This window comes from Balaenoptera physalus (genome assembly GCF_965194825.1).
Source record: "Balaenoptera physalus genome assembly, chromosome: X".
Classification (NCBI taxonomy): domain Eukaryota; kingdom Metazoa; phylum Chordata; class Mammalia; order Artiodactyla; family Balaenopteridae; genus Balaenoptera; species Balaenoptera physalus.
The window spans coordinates 94703609-94722995 of record NC_138903.1 but is presented as its reverse complement, the minus strand read 5'-3'; the positions used below and the strand labels follow the sequence as shown (position 1 = coordinate 94722995).

General features: G+C 48.1%; 2 protein-coding genes across 5 annotated transcripts in view; one reads left to right on the top strand and one right to left on the bottom strand.

Annotated features, from left to right (window-relative positions):
* The window catches only part of CLDN2 (claudin 2), a 32498-nt gene that overhangs the window by 10065 nt on the left and 3046 nt on the right, over positions 1–19387 (bottom strand). The window contains exon 1 of one of the 2 annotated variants that reach the window (XM_082447769.1): positions 86–255. The exons of the other annotated variant lie outside the window; for it this stretch is intronic. The gene's annotated coding sequence lies outside the window, so the exon portion shown is untranslated. Of the gene's footprint in view, positions 1–85; positions 256–19387 lie in introns of those variants that run through there. 2 annotated transcript variants of the gene reach the window in all.
* RIPPLY1 (ripply transcriptional repressor 1) lies at positions 9002–17964 on the top strand. 3 transcript variants are annotated; one of them, XM_082447807.1, is made up of 4 exons: positions 9002–14977; positions 15847–15901; positions 16538–16602; positions 17140–17964. In XM_082447807.1, the coding sequence occupies exons 1-4, from the start codon at positions 14847–14849 to the stop codon at positions 17396–17398; spliced, it is 510 nt and encodes a 169-aa protein (XP_082303933.1). In that variant the 5' UTR covers positions 9002–14846; the 3' UTR covers positions 17399–17964. The 3 variants fall into 3 exon arrangements, with proteins under 3 accessions (XP_082303933.1, XP_082303932.1, XP_082303934.1); XM_082447806.1 differs by having other exon boundaries at positions 15847–15922; XM_082447808.1 differs by having other exon boundaries at positions 15847–15922; positions 17111–17964.

Genomic DNA, 19387 nt, shown 5'->3' with positions numbered 1-19387 from the left:
TTCACCATGGGCCAAATCGATAACAACTAGGAAGCAAGAGCCCACCTAGGTGAATTTAAAAACAAATCAGAATCGAGACACTTACGAAGCAGTTCTTTTGCAGAGCCTTGGAGGAGATGTATGGCCCTGGAGAGGAAGGAAGAGATCCTGAGGGAGGGAAGTAAGGTGCAAGGGGCCCCAGGCTGAGGTGATAAAGGATTTCTAATTGTTAGCTGCAGCTTTGCAAAATCCATGTGCAAATCTCAGCCTTGGGTCAGAGACTTATTACAGATCAGAATTAAACCCCTGGAGGCTGTGGAAGATTGAGGTACTTTAAAAAAAAAAAAAACTTTGGTGAGTTTTGTGTTTTTCCTGTCAAAAACTCCAGCTGAGCTTTTGTGAAGTGACCTCTGTGAGCCCAGGAGAGATCTTGGGGGGAGAGGGGTTTGGCCCAAGGAGGAATTCGGAACATTCCAGCTTTGGGGTGAGGAGAGGAGGGGGCTCTGTTAACCCCCATTAAGTGTTCCTGGCTAGCGGCCCTGAGGCCCAGCAGGAAGTAAGCCTCACAAACACGGCCCTGGTGAGCTAGTACCTCAGCAGCCCTGCAGACTCGTCCACCCAGCTTCTTCTCCAGCGAACCCCCAGTCCTACCCCACCCCTAAGATTGAGTCCCAGGACAGACATGTGTACTGTAGGGTCAGACTCTGGTGGCTTCAAAGCGCAGGACCTTGTCCCTACAAGGTGGGAGTGAGGCAGCCATGATAATGGTGGGCCTCCCCTTTGTACCACACACAGCAGTACCACATAGACCACAGTCTATGTCACTTGAGTCTCTCCAAAGTTCTGTGGAGTGGATTGCGGCAATTGGGTTTCCTCTCCAAATGGGGAAAAAAAAAAGCTTTCCTGTTTTTTTTTTTTCTGATTAGAAACATACTAGATGCGATTGCAAAGAATTCAGAAAATTATAAAGTATAAAGAGGAAAATGGAGGTCCCCGTAATACCACAAGCAAGAGGTATAGTTTTAATCATTGTTAACATTTTGATGTACTGTAGAAGACCTGAATAGAACATTTTTTTATAAAATTGAATCACATTATTCCCTACCATTCTATAACCTTCTATCATTTCTAAATAATATAATGATAGGACATTGACAGGGTCCATTGACATGGCCCTGTTTTCATGTCAATTAAAAAAATAGATCTGCATCATTCTCTTATGGATGTGCTGGAATCTATCGTATGGAAATATAATTTAACCATTAACTATTAGACATTTTTGTGATTTCCATTGTTTTCACTATTATAACCTAGCATCTTTGCACATAACACTGACAAATTCCGAGGATTAGAATTGCTACGTCAAAGATTGTGAATGCTTTAAAGGCTAATACAACATATTACAGAAGTAGGGCAGCTATTACTATTTCCAGATGAGAAAGCCTGGGCCCACTGAGATGAAATGAATGACTCACCCAGCGTTTCAAGTTGAGCAGGAATAGTTAGACCTGAAATCTAGGCCTCTAGATGTCTGGTTCAGTAAGCTTGCCAGTATACCACACTGACTCCCTCCCAAGAATTCCTCATTGCAAATGATAAGGCCAGTGGCCACTATTCATTGAACACTTTCTAGGTGTCAGGCACTGTGCCTGAGTGTTTCATGTACATTGTGTACTGGGCTACTGCAGAGCAGAATCATGCTCTACTCCATTTTGGAAGCAATATCAAAGCAAACAGTCCGATTTGTTGCCTATTGTGAATCCAGTGAAGCAAATCAGAAGTCATCCTCCTTCCCAAGGTGGCCTATAACTGTCTTGCAGGTGTGAATGAGGTACTGACCCCCGGGCAGTGCTCCTGAGCCAGGGTCTCTCCAGGGGGCTACCCCGTGGCTGGCTGGGACAAGCTAAAAGGGCAGCCATGCCTGAGCTCGGGCCTGGGGAGTCTGTGGGCATGAAAACAAACAACACCGAAGGGGTGGAAGGAACAGCGGGCTAATCCTCTACCCAGCTGTGTGACCTGGGGCAAGTCTTCCTATCTTCTTTCTCCAGGCTTCACCCAGCTGACTTCCCAAGCCTGGGCTAACGTAGAGGAACACATTTTGATAAGTAGAAAATGCTGGTTGAAGCGAGATAGAATTTGTAGTAGAGGGGGCGCCTTATCAGCTCACAGTGATTCTGTGTAATTGAGGAGAGGAAAAGGCAGACTCTTAGGGGAAGGTGCCAGGGCGGATGAGGGCAGGATGTGGTTACCAGATTGGCAATCACTGAAGGACTAGGTTCTAATGCTGCGTTGCCCCAGGTCGGCACTGTCCGTTCCTGGTGGAATCATGCCAAAGACTGTGACTCCTCAGCGTTAAGCCTAGGAGGCTATTTAGTAATCTGCTAAGACTCCTGATGAGATCCAGAGAGCCTAGATAGGTGGGGGAATGGAGAAGAGTGTGAAAGAAGATAAGAAAGAAGAGAGTCTGAGAAAAGCAGTATGTGGTGAAGGAGAAGAGTCAGTGGTGAGAGAATAAAGGCAGGAAAAGGAGATCTGGGAAGAGATGGCTTAGGGAAGACAGCAGAAGAGGTAGGAGCAGGGTCTTTGAGGAGGAAAATCTAAGAGAGATCTGTATAAAGCGAGGTCTTGAGGGAGAGGGAAGAGATGGTGCTATGAAGAGAGGAGTCTAGAAGGAGGAATAAGAAATATTCTAGGGGCAAAGGGGCAGCGATGAGTGTGGGAGAAGGAGTCAGGCTCAGGGCAGACAGGATTAGACACAGTCCAACCCCACTATTCCACCAAACCAAGAAGTTCTCATCAAGGTCACGAATAACCCCTGACTCATCAAATCCAATGGCCACGTCTCAGTCCTTAACTTCCTCAACTTCTATGCAGTATTCAACATCCGCAGTGACTTTGCCCTTCTGGAAATGTTTTCTTATCTTGGCCTCTGTGATACAGCTCTCCCCTGATATTCCTCCTATCTCTCTGGCTACTACTTCATTGACTTCTCCTCCTCTGCTAGATCTTTAAATATGAGTGTTTCTCAGGAGCCTGACCTAGGACTTCTTCCCTTCTCACTCTGCATTTCCATTCTTGGAAGTCTCATTTATCTCTTATGGTTGCAACTACCCTCTATAGTCTGATGAGTTCCAAATCATCACTTTCAGCCCAGACTTCTCTGAAATCCAGACCCCTACATACTGACATCTCCATTTGAATATCTCAAAAGCATCTCAAACTCAACATGTCCAAAATTGTATCCTTGATTCCCTTTGAACTAAAACCAATCCTCTAACAAACAAGGACCTACTGTAGAGCACAGGGAACTCTGCTCAATGCTATGTGGCAGCCTGGATGGGAGGGGAGTCTGGGGGACAATGGATACATGTATATGTATGACTGAGTCGCTTTGCTGTGCACCTGAAACTATCACAACATTGTTAATCAGCTACACTCCAATATAAAATAAAAAGTTTTTAAAAAGAAAAAAAAAAAGAAAACCAATCCTCCCTCCAGCTTCTCCATTTGAGAAAGCCAGCTGTTTAAGCCAGAAACTGCAGAGTTAGACTTAATTTCACTCTTTTCTCTTTCTCTGACCCTTTACACCCCCATCACATCTGATCTGTAAATCCTTCTAATCCTGTCTCCAATGTATGGCTCTTTCATCTGTCTACTGGTTTCCCATATAAAAATGATATGTCCATTACCATCCATTACCATCACCTCTCTCTCAAAATTTGTGGTCTCAGGACCACTTTATACTTTTAAAAACTATTTAGGAAACAACCCAATGTCCTTCAGCTACTGAATGGATAAATAAACTATGGCACATCTGTACAACGGAATACTACTCAGCAATAAAAAGGAATGTACTATTGATACAGGCAACCACATGGATGAGGCTCAAATGTATTATGCTGAGTGAAAGAAGCCAGATTCAAAAGACTTCTTATTGTGTGATTCCACTTATATGACATTCTTGAAATCACAAAGCTATAGGGATGGAGAACAGATTAGGGGTTGCCTGGGGCTGGGGATGGGGGAAGGGGTTGACTAAAATGATGTGGCATAGGGAATTATTTTGGGTGTTGGAACTGTAAACGTTGTTGTATAACTCTGCACTCATGGAGCTATATACCCAAAAGAGTGAATTTTATGTATCTTTTCACATTTTGTCACACAGAATATAAAAAGACATGTATGTCAATTTTAAAATAAATAAATAAAAAGTACTAGTTAAAAATTTATTAAAGACTCCAAAACGGCTCCTTTTTATGGGTTCTATCGTTATTTAACATATTAGAAATTAAAACGGATAAATTTTTAAACTATTTTTTAATTTAAAATCACAATGATAAACCCATTGCATGTTAAGATAACATATATGGGCTTCCCTGGTGGCTCAGCGGCTAAGAATTCGCCTGCCAATGCAGGGGACACGGGTTCAAGCCCTGGTCTGGGAAGATCCCACATGCCACGGAGCAACTAAGCCCGTGCGCCACAATTACTGAGCCTGCGCTCTAGAGCCTGCGAGCCACAACTACTGAGCCCGTGTGCCACAACTACTGAAGCCCACGCGCCTAGAGCCCATGCTCCGCAACAAGAGAAGCCACCGCAATGAGCAGGCTGCGCACTGCAACGAAGAGTAGCCCCTGCTCGCCGCAACTAGAGAAAGCCCACACGCAGCAACGAAGACCCAACACAGCCAAAAATAAATGAATAAATTTTTTTAAAAAATAACATATATTTATGAAAAATTACTATTTTCCAGAACAAAAAAATTAGCAAGAAAACCGGCATTGTATTACATTTTTGCAAATCTCTTTAATGTCTGGCGGAATAAAAAGCAACTGGATTCTCATACCTGCTCTTGCATTCAATCTGCAATAAATTGCATTCAATTTATACCTGTGTATAAATTTCCTCTCCTTTGAGAGTGGGTGTTTACGATGTTTATCATTCCCATGATTATATTAGTTATTTGACAAGGAGAGATTCTCCAGATGGGCTAATCTAATCATATGAGTCCTTTCAAAGCAGATTGCTTTCTCTGGCTAGTGACAGAAAAGGAAGTCAGAGAGACTGGAAGCATGAGAAGTACTTGACATGCCATTGATAGTTTGAACATGGAAGGGACCACATGAGAAAAAAGATGGGCAGCCTCTAGGAGCAGAGACTGGCCTTTGGATGACAGCCAGCAAGGCAACAGGGACCTCAGACCTACAACCTGAAGTAACTAAATTTTTCTAACATTCTGAATGAGCTTGGAAGCAGATCTTTTCCCCCCAGGGCCTCCAGATAACAGCCCAGCCCAGCCCAGCCCAGCCAACAACTTGACTAAGCAGAGAACTCAGGTGAAACCCCCTGGACTGTGAAATAATAAATAGGTGTCATATTAAGTTGTTAAGTTTGTGGTAATTTGTTATGGCAGCAATAGAAAACTAATACACTGTGGATATTCTTCTTTGATACTACACCTAAACTTCACAAGTGGTAATTTCTTAATGTTTATTGGCAATGTTGAATCTAAAACCACATCAGTGAACCTTTTGTACTTGGTTACATTAAAATCCATTGGCTTAACTTGCACTTTGAATGGATCTATTATCCATGATTTTGTAACATCATGTGTTAGTCATTTGGAAAATATTGGTCCACCCAGTTATGCAGATCTTCCAATTGTTGACTCATTTCATGATTATACAATATAAAAACCCACATTCATTAATATCACTACTAATCTTATCAGAAATGTCCTTAGGGTATTGAGAAATTCTCAAGCTTACAGTAATAGATACAGGTTTTCCAAAATTCTACTTCTTACTTGAAAGCTTAGAGTTTATCACTGACAACAGATACTATCAATTGTTTTCCTTGCGATGACAGGTTCACTTGATTCATTTTCAACAAAATGCTGGCCAATACCCAAGTCAGACTAACCATAGTTTTTCTGTCAGTTGTTCTTTCAAGTTAAAAAAAAAAAAGTTCCATAAAAAACTGGCTAGTTTAGCTTGCAATTCAATCGAACAAGTGCTTTTCCTCATGCCAACATCATACTTCAGTATGCAGTAGAAGTGCTTTATATATCCTTCCTATTTGTCACACAGACCATTAAAAATAACATGTACTCAAAGGGTTGAAATTTATTAAAAATGAATCATCTTTACTGTTCAGTCAAGACATTCTTAAGTGAAACTGATATTTCTTCTACCAGGAATACATCAGTGATGAAGAGTAACGTGAATATGGTTTGGTGCCACCACGTTGATCCATGCTTAGGTGCTTTGACCCACTGTTGCTTTCGCTCCATCAGTGCAAATGTCAACACAGTGAAAACTTCAAGTAATGTCTCAGTATAATCATGCAAGTAGCTATGACTGAACCCCCTGATCGAATCTGAGGGACCCCCATGGGTCTTTGGATCATACTTTTAGGGCTGCTGGTCTAGGCCAAGGCTGGAAGGAGAGGGAAAGGAGGGTGGAGATGAAACTTTAAACATGCTTAGAAATGTTCTGTCAAATAGAGAAGACAGCTGGGAATAAAGAGGAGAGAATTTCTGGATTCCAGGTAATTTCTAGCTTCCCCCTGCCCGAGGACCTCTGCTATGCTGCTCCTTACTAATAACCTGCCTTGCTCCTGAGCTGTCCCAGCCAAGTCAACAGCTACCCTCTAAAACTCTCCCATCCTGAGATCTTGTGTACTCTGTCTTACAATACTGACAGAGAAACCCATCCTGGCCTGTGCACCTGTCACGGCTATTTGTCACCCTACCCTAGAGCCCCAAGGCTCTGCTAGACTGAATCTGTTAGTCTTCTCAGACCAATTACCCTGTGTCAAATGGCATTCCATTCACATGGAATGAGTGCCTGCTGTGTACCCAGTCCTGTGCCAGGAGCTGATGGGAGGGAGGAGAGATGACAAAGCCACGGCCCCTCCCCTGATCACCTCAATAGGGTGCCTTGCTTCACATCTGAGAAGGGAACTCAGATGATAAGGCTACGGAAGTAGGCAGATATTAGGATTTCTTGGAGGCTTCCTGGAGTAAGTGTGGGTTCAAGGAGGACCTGGAAGGGAGAGGTAGAATTTGAGACATGGGGGAGACAGAGACATTCCAGACCTAGGCAGGGGTAGAGATGATCATGTGCAGGGCCAATGTAGTAACAAGCCTGCTGGAAGTGAGAGGGGAAGCTGGGTGGAGTCAGAAGTGAGGCTGAAGTTATAGGGAAAACTGTGAATGCCTGGCTTATTCTGTCAGTCATGGGTTGCCAGTGCAGGTGTGTGAGCAGGATAGAAGCTGTGCTTTAGGAAGCTGAATCTGGCCAAGTATGCAGAGAACACCTGAAAGTGTGTGGGACAAAAAGAATTAATACCAATTTACCTACAGTATTTCATTCCATCCTCACTCCGGCCCTGTGAGATGGATACTATTGTTTTCATTTCCAGGAAACTGAGGCTCAGAGAGGTTGGTTAACTTACCCAAGGCCACCTGGATGGTAAACTATACAGGAGGGATTCCAACCCAGGCCTGCTTCCAAAGCCTATGCTCTGAATAACCACAGTGGTAGAGGGGAAAAACAGAATAATTACAATAATGATAACAGCCAACATATATTAAGTCCTAAATATGTGTCAGGCTGAACAATCTATACACTCTTTCCTTCAATCTTCACTACAACTCTGTGAGGTAGGCGCCATTACTATCTCATTTCACAGATGGGGAAATTGAGAAATGAGAGGCTAAGTTATTTGCCCCAGGTCACACAGCTAAGTGCTAGAGCTGGAGCAGACTCCCAAGTCCATCTAACTCTGAAGCCCAAGCTTTTCCACTTTAAGGTCTACTGCAAAAATATAGACGTTAGATGATAAGCACCTGAGCTAGAGTGGTAGCCAAACCATTCTGTAGCAATGACTAGTGAGGGCTGAGTCCAGAGCTGTCACGAAGGAAGCACGGACAGAACTTCTGGTTGTCCCTATTTTGTAGTCGAGAGGTGGTGCCATGGACAGATCAGGCCGAGTCCCAGGGCACTGGTGATGGCTATGGTGGAGACGTGCTCAGCTTGTGGCACCAGTCACCCACTTTCATTGGCCCCCCTCTGCCACCTGCCTAACTCTATAGCAGCACACGGGCCTTGAAGTGGGGCACCCGGGGCAATTGCTAAATGGACCGCACTCTCCACACAGCTGGATTCTAAAATCTCAGAGAGCGCTGAAACAAAACAGACTTGAATCCCAATCTCAGATCTGTTCCTCACTAGCTATTTGGTTAAGTCACTTAATCTTGCTGTGCTTCAGTTTCCAGCGTGCCTTTAAATGGGAGGAATCATAGTACCTACCTCATAGGGTTTCCACAAGGAGTAAATGAAATAATAAAGCAATAAAGCGCTTAGCACAGCGCCTGGCACATCGTAAGGGCTCAATACATGTTAACTATTTTTGTTGCGGTGCTGGGTATTCTTACTAGTGTGTCAGGATCCACCTCCCAAGAAGACATCTGGAGCTAGTTACCGGTATCTCTTGTTTACTTACGCAGGATCTGCAGGACGCCAAGACTAAAAAGAAAAGAGAAGAGAATGCACTACTGAGAACTCAGCATCGCTGCATCTTCCCCAGGCCTCAGGCCAGGCTGGGAAAGGAAGCTGGCTCAGAGAAGAGGCTGGAGAGTCTGGCCAGAGGAGCCAGGGATGGGGCTGGATGGATTTAATGGAGGAGGGAGTGACCTTCCCAGGCACCCTCCCTCCCACGCCTCCTGCCTCCTCAGCGCTCTGTTTTTCTAGGCCCCTGCCGTCCAAATGAGGAGCAAATGGGGAGCTGCGAGGGGCTCTGTCCAGAGACCCAGCACCACATGGGCCACAGGCCCGGCTCAAATGGCGGCCAAGAGGCAAAAAGCGCAGGAGGAGAGCTGACCCAGCAACAAACTGTTCTCCAGAGGGGACTCCCTGTCCCAGGCACCCAAGGGGCTGGGCCCAAGACTTGGCACATTTGGGACATTTGGACTTGAGGGCAGAAGCCCCAGGCACCATTTGCTAGCTTTGCTCTGGGGACAGGCTTGGGTAGGAAGAGAATTGTCCCCTTCCCTCCTCTCTTAGAGCAGACCCTGCCTAGCTTCTTGCCTCCACTTGGCCCCCATTCTGGTTTTAGGCCTCCTGCCCCTAACCCCAGGGACCCTGGCTCAAGAAGCAGAAACTAGAGAGAACGAGTAAGATCTCCCTTCCCGAGGTGAGAGCAGAACCTGTTCTGGGCCTTTCAGCCTGGCATTTTAGGTCCTCCTCTGGTTTCCTGCTGGCCTAGGCTCTCCCTCTCCTCTGCTCGGCCCCCTTTCCGCACCGGTCCCCAGTGGCAGGGGGTGCAGCTCAGTGCTTAAGAGCACAGAGACTACCCGAGTTCAAATCCCAGTTTTGTCACTTTTAGTTCTGTGACCTTGGGCAAGTACCTTAATCTCACCTATAAATGAGGCTAGAAATAGCATCTTCTTCACAGGGTTGTTTGTGAGACTTGAATTAATCCATGCAAAATGCTTAGAACAGTGCCTGGTACATAAATGTTTAACAAATGTTCTGCCCTCTTACTATCCACTCCTGTGCCAGGATTACATTTCCCCTTCTCTCTGCCCACATAAGCCCAGCCCCACTCAATCGCCCCTCTTCCATGAGGTCTCCCTGGCATCACCTTTTCTCCTGACCTCTGTTACACGGCCCAGTGAGACTAGACCCATTTTGAGAGCAAGGACTCTGACACGAACAGCACTAGTTAAATGAGTCCCAGAGTAACATCTAGTCCCTCAAGTGCAGTCAAATTTTAAGACTGGGACCCACAGTAAGAAACGTATTTTACAGCATATTCCAGGACGTGCATCTGTGTATCTTTCAATCTAGATCTAGATATTTGGCTAAAGCAAAAGCTTCGCAGAACAACATATACCCTTGCCCCATGTGATTCACTCTTCTATCTGCTATTCATTCATTTTCTCAAATGCTGTCTGCAACCCACTAAATCGATTTTAAGCTCTGCCACTGGTTGTGACCCACAGTGTTCCCCGTGACAAGTCCCATACAGGGTGGGATTGAGACCTTCAGCGTCTCTAAACCGTGAAAAGATTACAGGTGCAAGGCATGGCCTGTTTATAGAGTGGAGGTCTCTAAAGGGGAGCTGCAGTGGCTGATGTATGGAGGGCACCGGAGGTAGAAGGCTGGACATTTCCCATAGGCAACTGGGAATCACTGGAAGTGTTTAAGCCCAGGAAGAGCATACTCAGTCCTGTGTTATAGAAAGATCACTGGAGTGGCTGTGAGGAGGATGGATCAGAAAGGCCAAGTCAAGGATGGGGGAGCCTATCTGGAAGCTGCTTCGAGCGTCCAGGTGAGAGAGGACGGATGAGGCCATAACTGAAGAAACAACCAGGAGAGTGGGGAGCACAGAGAGGACAAACGTGAGAAATGGTGAAGACTACAATCAATGGGGCTTGGTGGCTGAGGATTTTAGCTTGAGTGACTGGGCCAATATGATGCTGCTTATCGAGGCAGGTACAGAGGAAGTTTGTGGGAAACAAAACCAGTTTGGTTTTGGAACAAGTTTGAGACACCTATCAGGAAAACTTCAGGCTGGAAATATGAGTCAATTTTTCCTTCGTTGAATAAACATTAATGGGACTGACATAGAGAAACTAACACTTTTATTTTGCCAAGTAGGGACATTAGAGAAATAAATTAATATCCATCATTGCCATCGTTTCAAGAAAGAGAGAATATTTTGCCACCAAAAAATTAGGAAAGGCATAATGTCAGAATAAAGGACAATCTTTTATAATTGAATACATTGAGATTTTTGAAAAGCTCTACTTTTGATGTTTTTCCCATTTTGCTGTGACCTACTGAAAACATTACTGTGTCTCAGCCTCATTTGTGGACTGTAATTGAGAACCAAAGATGTGAGGACTGAGCAGAGGAAGAGAGGTCAGCAAAAGATACCCAGGGGGATGGTTCCAGAAGTAGGAGGGGAACCACGAGAGAGTGACCAAAAGAGAAAGGAGAGCCTCAGAAATGAGGATTTGGCCAACAGGGCCTTTGGCCACCCAGAGTTCAAAGAGATCATTGAACTTGGCAATTAGGAGGTCAATGGGGACCTTTGGTAGTGCACTTTCCCTAGGAGGATGGGGCTGAGGCCAAACTGGAGTAGGTTGAGATATAAATGGGAAGTTGGGCAAAGTATAGACTCTACTTTCAACAAATCTGAGAGTGAAGGAAAGAAAAGAGAGAGGGAAGGAGGGAGGGGAAGAGAGAGAAAGAGATGGAGAGAGAGAGAGAAAGCGAGCAAGTTAGGGGAGCAAGAGAACACATCTAGGGAAGGAGGGACCTTGTTCTGGGGGATGACAGAGACAGGCACTTTATAATCAGGAGGGAAAGAGCTGGAATAAAGAAGCTGAAGTTTCCTGAAGAGAAGGGCCTGGAGGAAGGCCCCAGAGAAGGAGGGTGGATGAGGCCACGGCCCCGGGTGAACAGATTAGCCTTTAACGAGAGGGGCACATTGTCCCCTGAGAAGGGCGGGCTGGAGGGGAAGGAAGTTGGGGAGGCAGGCCAGGTTTGGGTGGGGGGCAGGGCGTTGAGGTAATTCACGCTTGAAAGCCTCTGTTTTCTCAGGGAAGTGGGAGCAGAGGTTGTTCTGTGGGGAGAGGGTGGGGCGGGAATGTGGTAGGAGCTGAAGGAAGTTTGGAGCGTGGCCCAGGGAATGTGGAGACTGGAGCTGGGGAGTCGACAAGGGAACATGCTTCAGGGTGGTGGAGGGGTACCAGGCCCGGCTGAGGTTGACCAAGTCTTCCCCCATGCAGGTCTTGTCTCCCTCCCTAGGCTGTCAGAACCTTGAGGCAGTGTTCGCCCCTCTTTCTAGTCCATTCTCTTGCCTGGCAATGCCCAGCAGCGTCTGGCCCAGAGGAGATACCCAGCCCTCTCGATGCTCTGGCAAAGCCATCACCGACAAAAGCCAGAGGCACTGTAGTGCTGTTAGGGGAAACAGAGGTAGGATCGTCATTGCCCTGACAGGAAGTGCTTCATTTTGGTGGTCCCAGGCCTTTCCTGCCACCTTGCTGCCCGCCTCGCTCCAGGCTCCCATTTTTGCCCAGCAACCCTTGTAGGCCTTAAATCCTTCAGGCTGGGGAGAGGCCCCCAACAGGGGCCAGTGGTTTCATCTCCCACAAGCTGAATGAGACTGAGCTAATTGTTAGGAGGTAGTTAAGACAGAGCAGCTGTGTAGGGAGAAGAAAGATCCACGAACACAGGCCTGAAGGCTACCTGGGCTCCGGGAAAGGATGCGAGCGCTGGCGTGAGGGGGGAACTCCGAGGATTGCTGCTCAGGGCAATGAAAGGTCTGGACAGCCCCGATCATGAAAGATTGCGGCTGAATAAACACAAGTTCACGGTTGGTTGGGAATGAGCCCTGGGCTCTGGAGGAATAGCTACATCTTCTCCCTTTCTCTCCCCGCTCCTGTCCATTTTCAGAGTCCATGGCCACCTAGAGAGCAAAAAGATCCCCGGCTGTGACAATAGGTCTGCTCCTTTCTCCTTCACATACCATCTCCTTCCAGCCCAGTCTCTTCAACCCGGCTCCCTCTCAGGCGCTCATTTGAGCCATCGTATTGACACAATACAGGCACGTTTTCATCTTCTGGAGGTAAATTTAGCAAGAACCCTCAGAGACTAATAGAAACTCGGGCTCCCCAGCAGCCCTTCTCACCATCTCCTGCCCCACCCTCTAGATTTTCCACTCCAGGATCCAGGATCCACGATCCAGCTTGCACTTACACAATTCAGGGACAGAGAGCTTAGCCCAGCCCAAGGCTCCACTCATTTCGCCACATATAATAAAGCTCTGTTTATTGAGGGCCGGTACAGTGCCAGGTCTCTGGTTTAGGTGTTGGCTGGACTGTTGCAAAGTTTTCCTTTGATTGAGCCAAAATGTGTCTCCCTGTAGCTTCTACCCATGGGCCTCAGCCCTACCTTTGAAGTCACACAGAACAAGTGTAATCTTATTGCAGTCTAATGCTCAGATATTTGAAAATGGCTGTCATTTTCCCAGGAGTTTTCTCTCCTCTGTGGATAAGCATCTCTTTCTTTCTTTCTTTTTATTTTTGTGTGTCTTTACTTTTTACTACCCAAGGAGTATCAGGGCTTGCAGAACTTTTAGAAACACTCAGAAAAGCCTAAAGAAGGAAGTAAAAATCTACCATAATCTCACTCCCCAGACTGACCACTGCAACTTTCTCCTTTCTTCTAACCAGTCTTTTTTTTTTTTTCCTTTTTTTTTTCTTACCAAACCAAGATCATCCTCTAAGTTATATTGTACAGGTTTCTTTTTTTCACTCTTCAATATATTAACTTTTTCCCAATCTTCTACCAAGCCAATCTTATTATAAAATTGTCTAACCGTTCAATGATTTATTTAACCAGCTTTCTAAAGTGAGACATTTGGCTTGCTTCCGATTTTCCTTTGCTGCAAAGAACACAATGGGGCTGGAATTTGAAGTGGGGTGAAGGTAAGGGGTAGGTTAACAGAGAAAAGAAGAGCCCTTGAATCAAATTATTCATGCTATTCTAGCATCTGATTTTTTTTTTTTTACATTCTGTGTCGATAATTATACCTCCCAGAACATGATTGTGAGTGCCTGCTTAGTACTCGGTTACAAGGACTTACTCTAATTAATGTAACTGGTTTCCTATTATTGGACATTGAGGTGGTCTCTAATTTTTGACGATTATACACCCGGCTGTGACGAATATCCGAGAAGCTAAATAAATCCGCGCCGGTGCTCGACACTGAGGTCAGGAGGCATATTTTCGGACCTCTAAAGCATAAGGAACCTGCCAGTAGTTGTAACTGCAAACTTTCTGGCAAAGACCCCGAAGACTGGCTGAGGCCGAGACTGTGGCTCAGCCGCTGGGCTTGCCCCGGGGTCAGTACCCATTTATCCAGCCCCCGTCGCAGAGCATTCAGGCTGACGGTGCCCTTTGGGACCACTGGTCTCGCATCCTTCTCTCACACGTGAGGGAGCCAAGGCCCCGGGGCCAGGGGTGGTCAGCAGCTTTGCACCCTGGCGCCCGGACTGGAAGCTGAGCTCTGAGATCCCGATTCTGACCTGGAAACACTGGAAATGCTGCCCGCGCTCCTTTCCTGGACCACTGACTGCTGAGGCTGGAGAGGGGATTCAGGCACTTTTGCAAATGAACTGACCAGTAAACGGGAGGGCGGAAAGAAGACTTGAGGTTCACCCCCCGCAGGCATCCGGACCCGTCCTACCCACAACCTCCGTTTTTTCCCTTAACCCCGGTGATATGCTTAATGGCAGTCAGCCCGTATCAGATCCACCTGGCAACTCCATTTGGGGTCTGAGCTGAAATAACCTGAGTCCCTCACTCGCCTTAGCCGGATCAGCTGTGCCTTCTCACTGGGAACCAGCTTTGCTAAAGGCCTGTCTACCCTGCCCTCTGCGCCTGACAACTTTCTGTGGTTTCTAACGAGCTTCCCTCCTTCCCTCCCTGCCCCTCAGGCCTTGCTACTGCCTGGGAAATTCGCACAAACGGTGTGCGATTTGCCCCTTTTGTGTTTTCCTTTCTGACTTGGAGGTAAAGAGAACCCCTCGCCCCCCACTGACTCTCTGTTTATTCAACTGGGAGAGATTTCACACCAAGCGACACAGTTCTCCCTCCCTGAGCCCCTTTTCCTAAATCTTCATTCCCCTCCCCTCCCCTGCCCGTCAGGGAGCCCATCCTTGCTCGGCCCTGAATAATTTATGACCAGGCAGGCCTTATAAAAGGGTCTCCCAGGAAAAGCCAAAAGAGTGCGGGAGGTTCTGAGAAATAGGAGGACCCCACAGCCTGCCTGGCCGTGACACCCTAAGGATGGACCCTGTTGCTCGTGCCCCAGCCCCAGCCTCAGCTCCAGCCCTAGCACAAGGCCCCCTGGTGCTCCCTGGCCTGGGAAACCCATCGCCCCTTCTCTCCTCTGGACAAGAAGTAGACAGAAGTGAACGGTAAGTGGAACTTGGCCTTTGGCAATCTGAACTCAGTCTTAGTGGGGTTCCTGGGAGAGGAAAGGAAATGAGATGTCCAGGGCACCCCTGTTCTCTGTGCCCCCTCCCCATCTCAGGCGCCAGTATCTCAACTGGCTCTTCACGTCACTAATCCCTCCGGCTGGCAGGAGGGGACTTGGGGACAGTGGGCATTGGCAAAGCTGAAAGCCAACCAGCCAGGCCCTCATGGGCCAAGTTGCCCAGTGCACTGAGAGGCAAAGGGGGGATTGCCATGAAACGTGGGTTGAACATGACCTAGGCTGCAGAGAGGGGAAAGAGGTCCAAAGTCCCCAGAGGCCTGTGACTGAAGGACCGTCTCTTTCCTGACCACCCCATAAGATTTCCATTTGCTCTTTTCCTACCTTTGGCAGGAAAAGGTAGTGGGGAAGCAGTGGACCCAGAAATATTTTTGGCCCCTTTCCCCAGCCCAGGAAGAGGGTAGAACTGTGAGCTCTACTTCCTGGAGCGGGGGCAAGATAGTTTTCACCCACCCCTCATTCATTCCTCCAAACATTTACCGTTCACCAAACATTTAAGGAAACACCTACGTGTACCAGGCATTACGCTAGGTGTTGGGGATTCAGATATGATTGAACATAAATCTGCCCTTAAGAAGCTCTAAGGCGAGTAAACAGATAATCACCAAACAGTGTGATAACATTGTGGAAGCAGAGAGGAGGGGCATCTGTCCTGACCTGGACTCAGGGTCCTTAAGAAAGGCTTCCTGAAGGAGATGGAGTCCAAGCCACGTTTTTGGCGGGCCTCTTCTGTTATCTCAGGGAGCCCGGTCTCTTCTCCCTCCACCAGCTGATCTCTCCCCTTTGTCCTAGAGGAGCTTGTCCTTGGAGACCCTGGCTGTCTGCTACCAATGACTTCCCAAGGCAGGTGAGGAAACCTGTGGATTTGGTGAGTTTGAGCCCCTGTTCCACGTGTTCGCGCACACACACATGACCACGTGCAGGCACGCTGACCTGGTCCCTTCCCAGAGAGCCCCCGACCTCTGTCCAGGGCTGCAGACCCCGGAAAGCACCTTCCCAGCCCTGCCCACTTTTGATTCCCACAGCAGCTCGGGGAGGAAGGCGGAGCTGAGGTGTCTGGGGCAATTTAGAAGATGAAGAATCTGAGTCCGGAGTGCGGGAGGGATGAGGGCAGGCTCCACAGCACGTCCGCAGTGCAGCTGGCGCTAGCGTCCCGGTCTCCTGGCACCCAACCCCGGTGCTCTCACCCACCTCCACTCCGCCCCTGCATCTTGGCTGCTCCAGTAGAACTCTGTCCCCTGGACGGTCTCCAAACAGGTGTTAGAACAGGGGCAGGAAAGCAAACAACCCCCCGGACTCTGTCCACTTGTTGTTCAACTAGAACCAGGACAGACCTCCTTACTGGGGGGGTGGGGACTGGACCCCAGAGATGTCTGAGGTCTCTTCTAGACCATCTTACCTACAGGTTGCTGACCCCTGATACGGAAGAGGCAGTTATCTGGCCATGCACTTTGAGCCACATGCTAGCTTTTGCTTTGGACAGGCTGCCGGTGGGGCAACAGGTGCCGAGGTCACCAAGGTTGACTCTGAGTTCCATCACCCTGTCAGGTAAGCTTCTGGCACCAGGCTCGGAACTTGACATAGATCCATTCGCCCTTTAAATCCTCGCAACCGCCCTGTGAGGCAGGAGGAGGGAGGCACTGCTACGATCACTATTTCATAGACCAGGAAACAGAAGCCCAGAGAGGTTAAAGGACTTGGCCAAGGTTGCCTTCCCTGGGGTCATTGTCAATGACCCCTAAGCCCCTATGGAGGGGTCAGTGAAGAAAGCCTTAGTAGGAGATGGAGGACACAGGGCTAGAGAATGCTTGGCTGGAGGGCTTCGGAGGTGGGCGGTGGGCTCAGTGTCAGGACTGATACATGCCAGGGCTGGGGCTCCCCACAGCTCTGAGCTATGGACCTTCCTGTCTGGAGCCATTTTGTAACAATCCAGAAGGCTCTGTTACAAAGCACCCTTTCTTCTTTTCCCTCTCACCCCATTACTGCAGGTAGAAGGAGTTTACGGGCTGGTTTCCTTCTTGGCCCTACTGACCCCTCTGCACATATGCGCCCTAAGTGGGGGCCGTGTTTCTTCTCTGTCCACAGGCTCTTCTGGCCTAAATCCCGTTCCTTTGACTACCTGTACAGCGATGGGGAGATTTTACTGCAGAACTTCCCTGTCCAGGCAACCATCAACCTCTATGAGGACTCAGCCAGCGAGGAGGAGGAGGACGAGGAGGAGGAGGACGAGGAGAAGGCGGGGGCAGATGAAAAAGGGCCAGAAGGGTGTGTGAAGGCACCAGGGCCAGCACCGCACGGGGCCTCAGCTCCTCGTCCCTCCCTGCTCCTGACCTGTCCCAACTGAGCCAGTCAGAGTCTAATTGGGGTTCGGTATGCCTGGCAAGGCTTCAGGGCATCGATTAGCCAGGAATCTCCAGGCACAGCTCTCTGGATTGAAAGTTGGGTCCTCAAGTCACCGGCTCACCCTGGCTACACCCAACAGGCCTGCGAGCCCAGGCCTCTGGCATCTCATTGGGCTGCTGTTGTGTTGCCAGTGAGAGGGTCCTAGGAAGTCTAGGGGAAGGAAGACTTGCTTTCTGAAGCCCCCAGGGAGCAGATGAGGACAGAGCATGGCCACGCAGAGGGGAACTGTCACTCTTCAGGGCTTTTTGACTCCCCAGCCTTCTACGTGGCCACATACTCCTGTCTCCCCATGGAAAGCCTGACTTCTGGCTTCACCTCCACGGATACGATACCAACACCAGATCCAAGCACAGCTGGGGTGCCTTTCTGATGGACCTTGCAGGAAGGGAAGGGGACATCTAAAAAATCAACTTGCTTTGGGGACCTCCCCCCTTTTGGCCGTTATCTACTGGGGTCTATGTGTTGGCATGAGATGAATCAGGAGAAAAATAAACTAGATGATGTTTACCTTTTTTCCTGGAACTGAACTGATTTCTTAACTGAACTCTGCCCACGTTGTGAACCCATGGGGAGAGGGTCAGAGACCAGCTCAAGGCCACTTCATTGCTCTACCTGCGGTCAGTTGACAGATCCTTCTTCATGGGAATGTACCGCGGGAGGCCCAACATGGGGCCAGGCCCTCTTCGTCAACTTGTGCAATCAGGCTTGATTAAACCTCAAAGACAGCTTGGAAAGGGAACAAAAAGGCCCCCAGAGGGCAGCTTAAAAGTCGGAAGCAGGGCTGGGGGTGGGAGAAGAGGTGAGAGGTGCAGCCTTGGTTATGAGCCTGTGCATGTGGGGAGGGGCCTTGGGAGGCTACTAAGTCCTATCAATTTTACCTTCTCAAGTCCCTTTGTATCTGCCACAGCTCAGGCCCTCAGGCCCACCCCTGCCCCAATCAGTCTTCATTTTCCCTCTGCAATTCATCCTCTACACTGGCCACCAGATCAGACCATGTTGTGCCCCCCGCTTAAAGCCCTATCATGGCTTTTCATTGCCTCACCAACTGTTGGACTTTTTTTTTTTTTAAATCACAGGTCCTCTTGAGAATCCATAACTTCTCTACTCAGACATTCACAAATCAAGTCCTCAACTTGATATTCTAGGCTGTTCAATTGCCTGGTTCTTGCCTGTCTCTTCAGACTCATAGCTCAACACTCGAAGCTCATGCTGCCTGTCTTTGAATGTGTCATGCTTTCTAATCCCTCTGTGGCTTTAATCCTCTGTCTGGAATGCTTTTCCACTTTTGTATCTGATAAGCTCCCATGCATCCAACAGGACTAGCTCAGACACGTTTCCTGTGAGAAGCCTCCCCAGACCCCCAAGCCCAGGCTGGGTGCCCCCATCATTCAGTACCTCGTCTACCATAGCATCTACCTCTCCTTCTGTGCAGTAAGATGGGACTGTGTTTGATATGCCCACATGACTTCTTTGCACAGCACACTGCCTGGCACAAGGGAGGTGCCCAGGAAATGTTGAAGGAAAAAGATTCTCAGGTCTTCCTAAAGTAGTTCTTGGTAGAACGAGCTCTGTCCCCCCACTTGCTGGCTTCCCATATCTTTGCTGAGCTACAAACAGGACAGGGCAGCATTATCTGATTCAGGAGCGAAACGCTGGCCATCTCTCTTTCTCTCCTCTCTCAGCTTAAGACAGCCTGCTACAGTTCTGAGCCCTCACTGGGACTTCCCTGAATTGGACACAGCCTTAAACAGGCCACCAAACTCACGCACTGGTGCCACCTATTGGTCAGAATTTAACCTTGTTCCTTAATTAAGGCTGCCAGGCAGTTGACCTTTGATCACTTTAATTCCTTTAGGCCATTCTGTTTCTGCTTGTAGGTAAAGTGGAATTTACCATGTGCTAGCTGTATGACCTTGGGCAAGTTACTTAT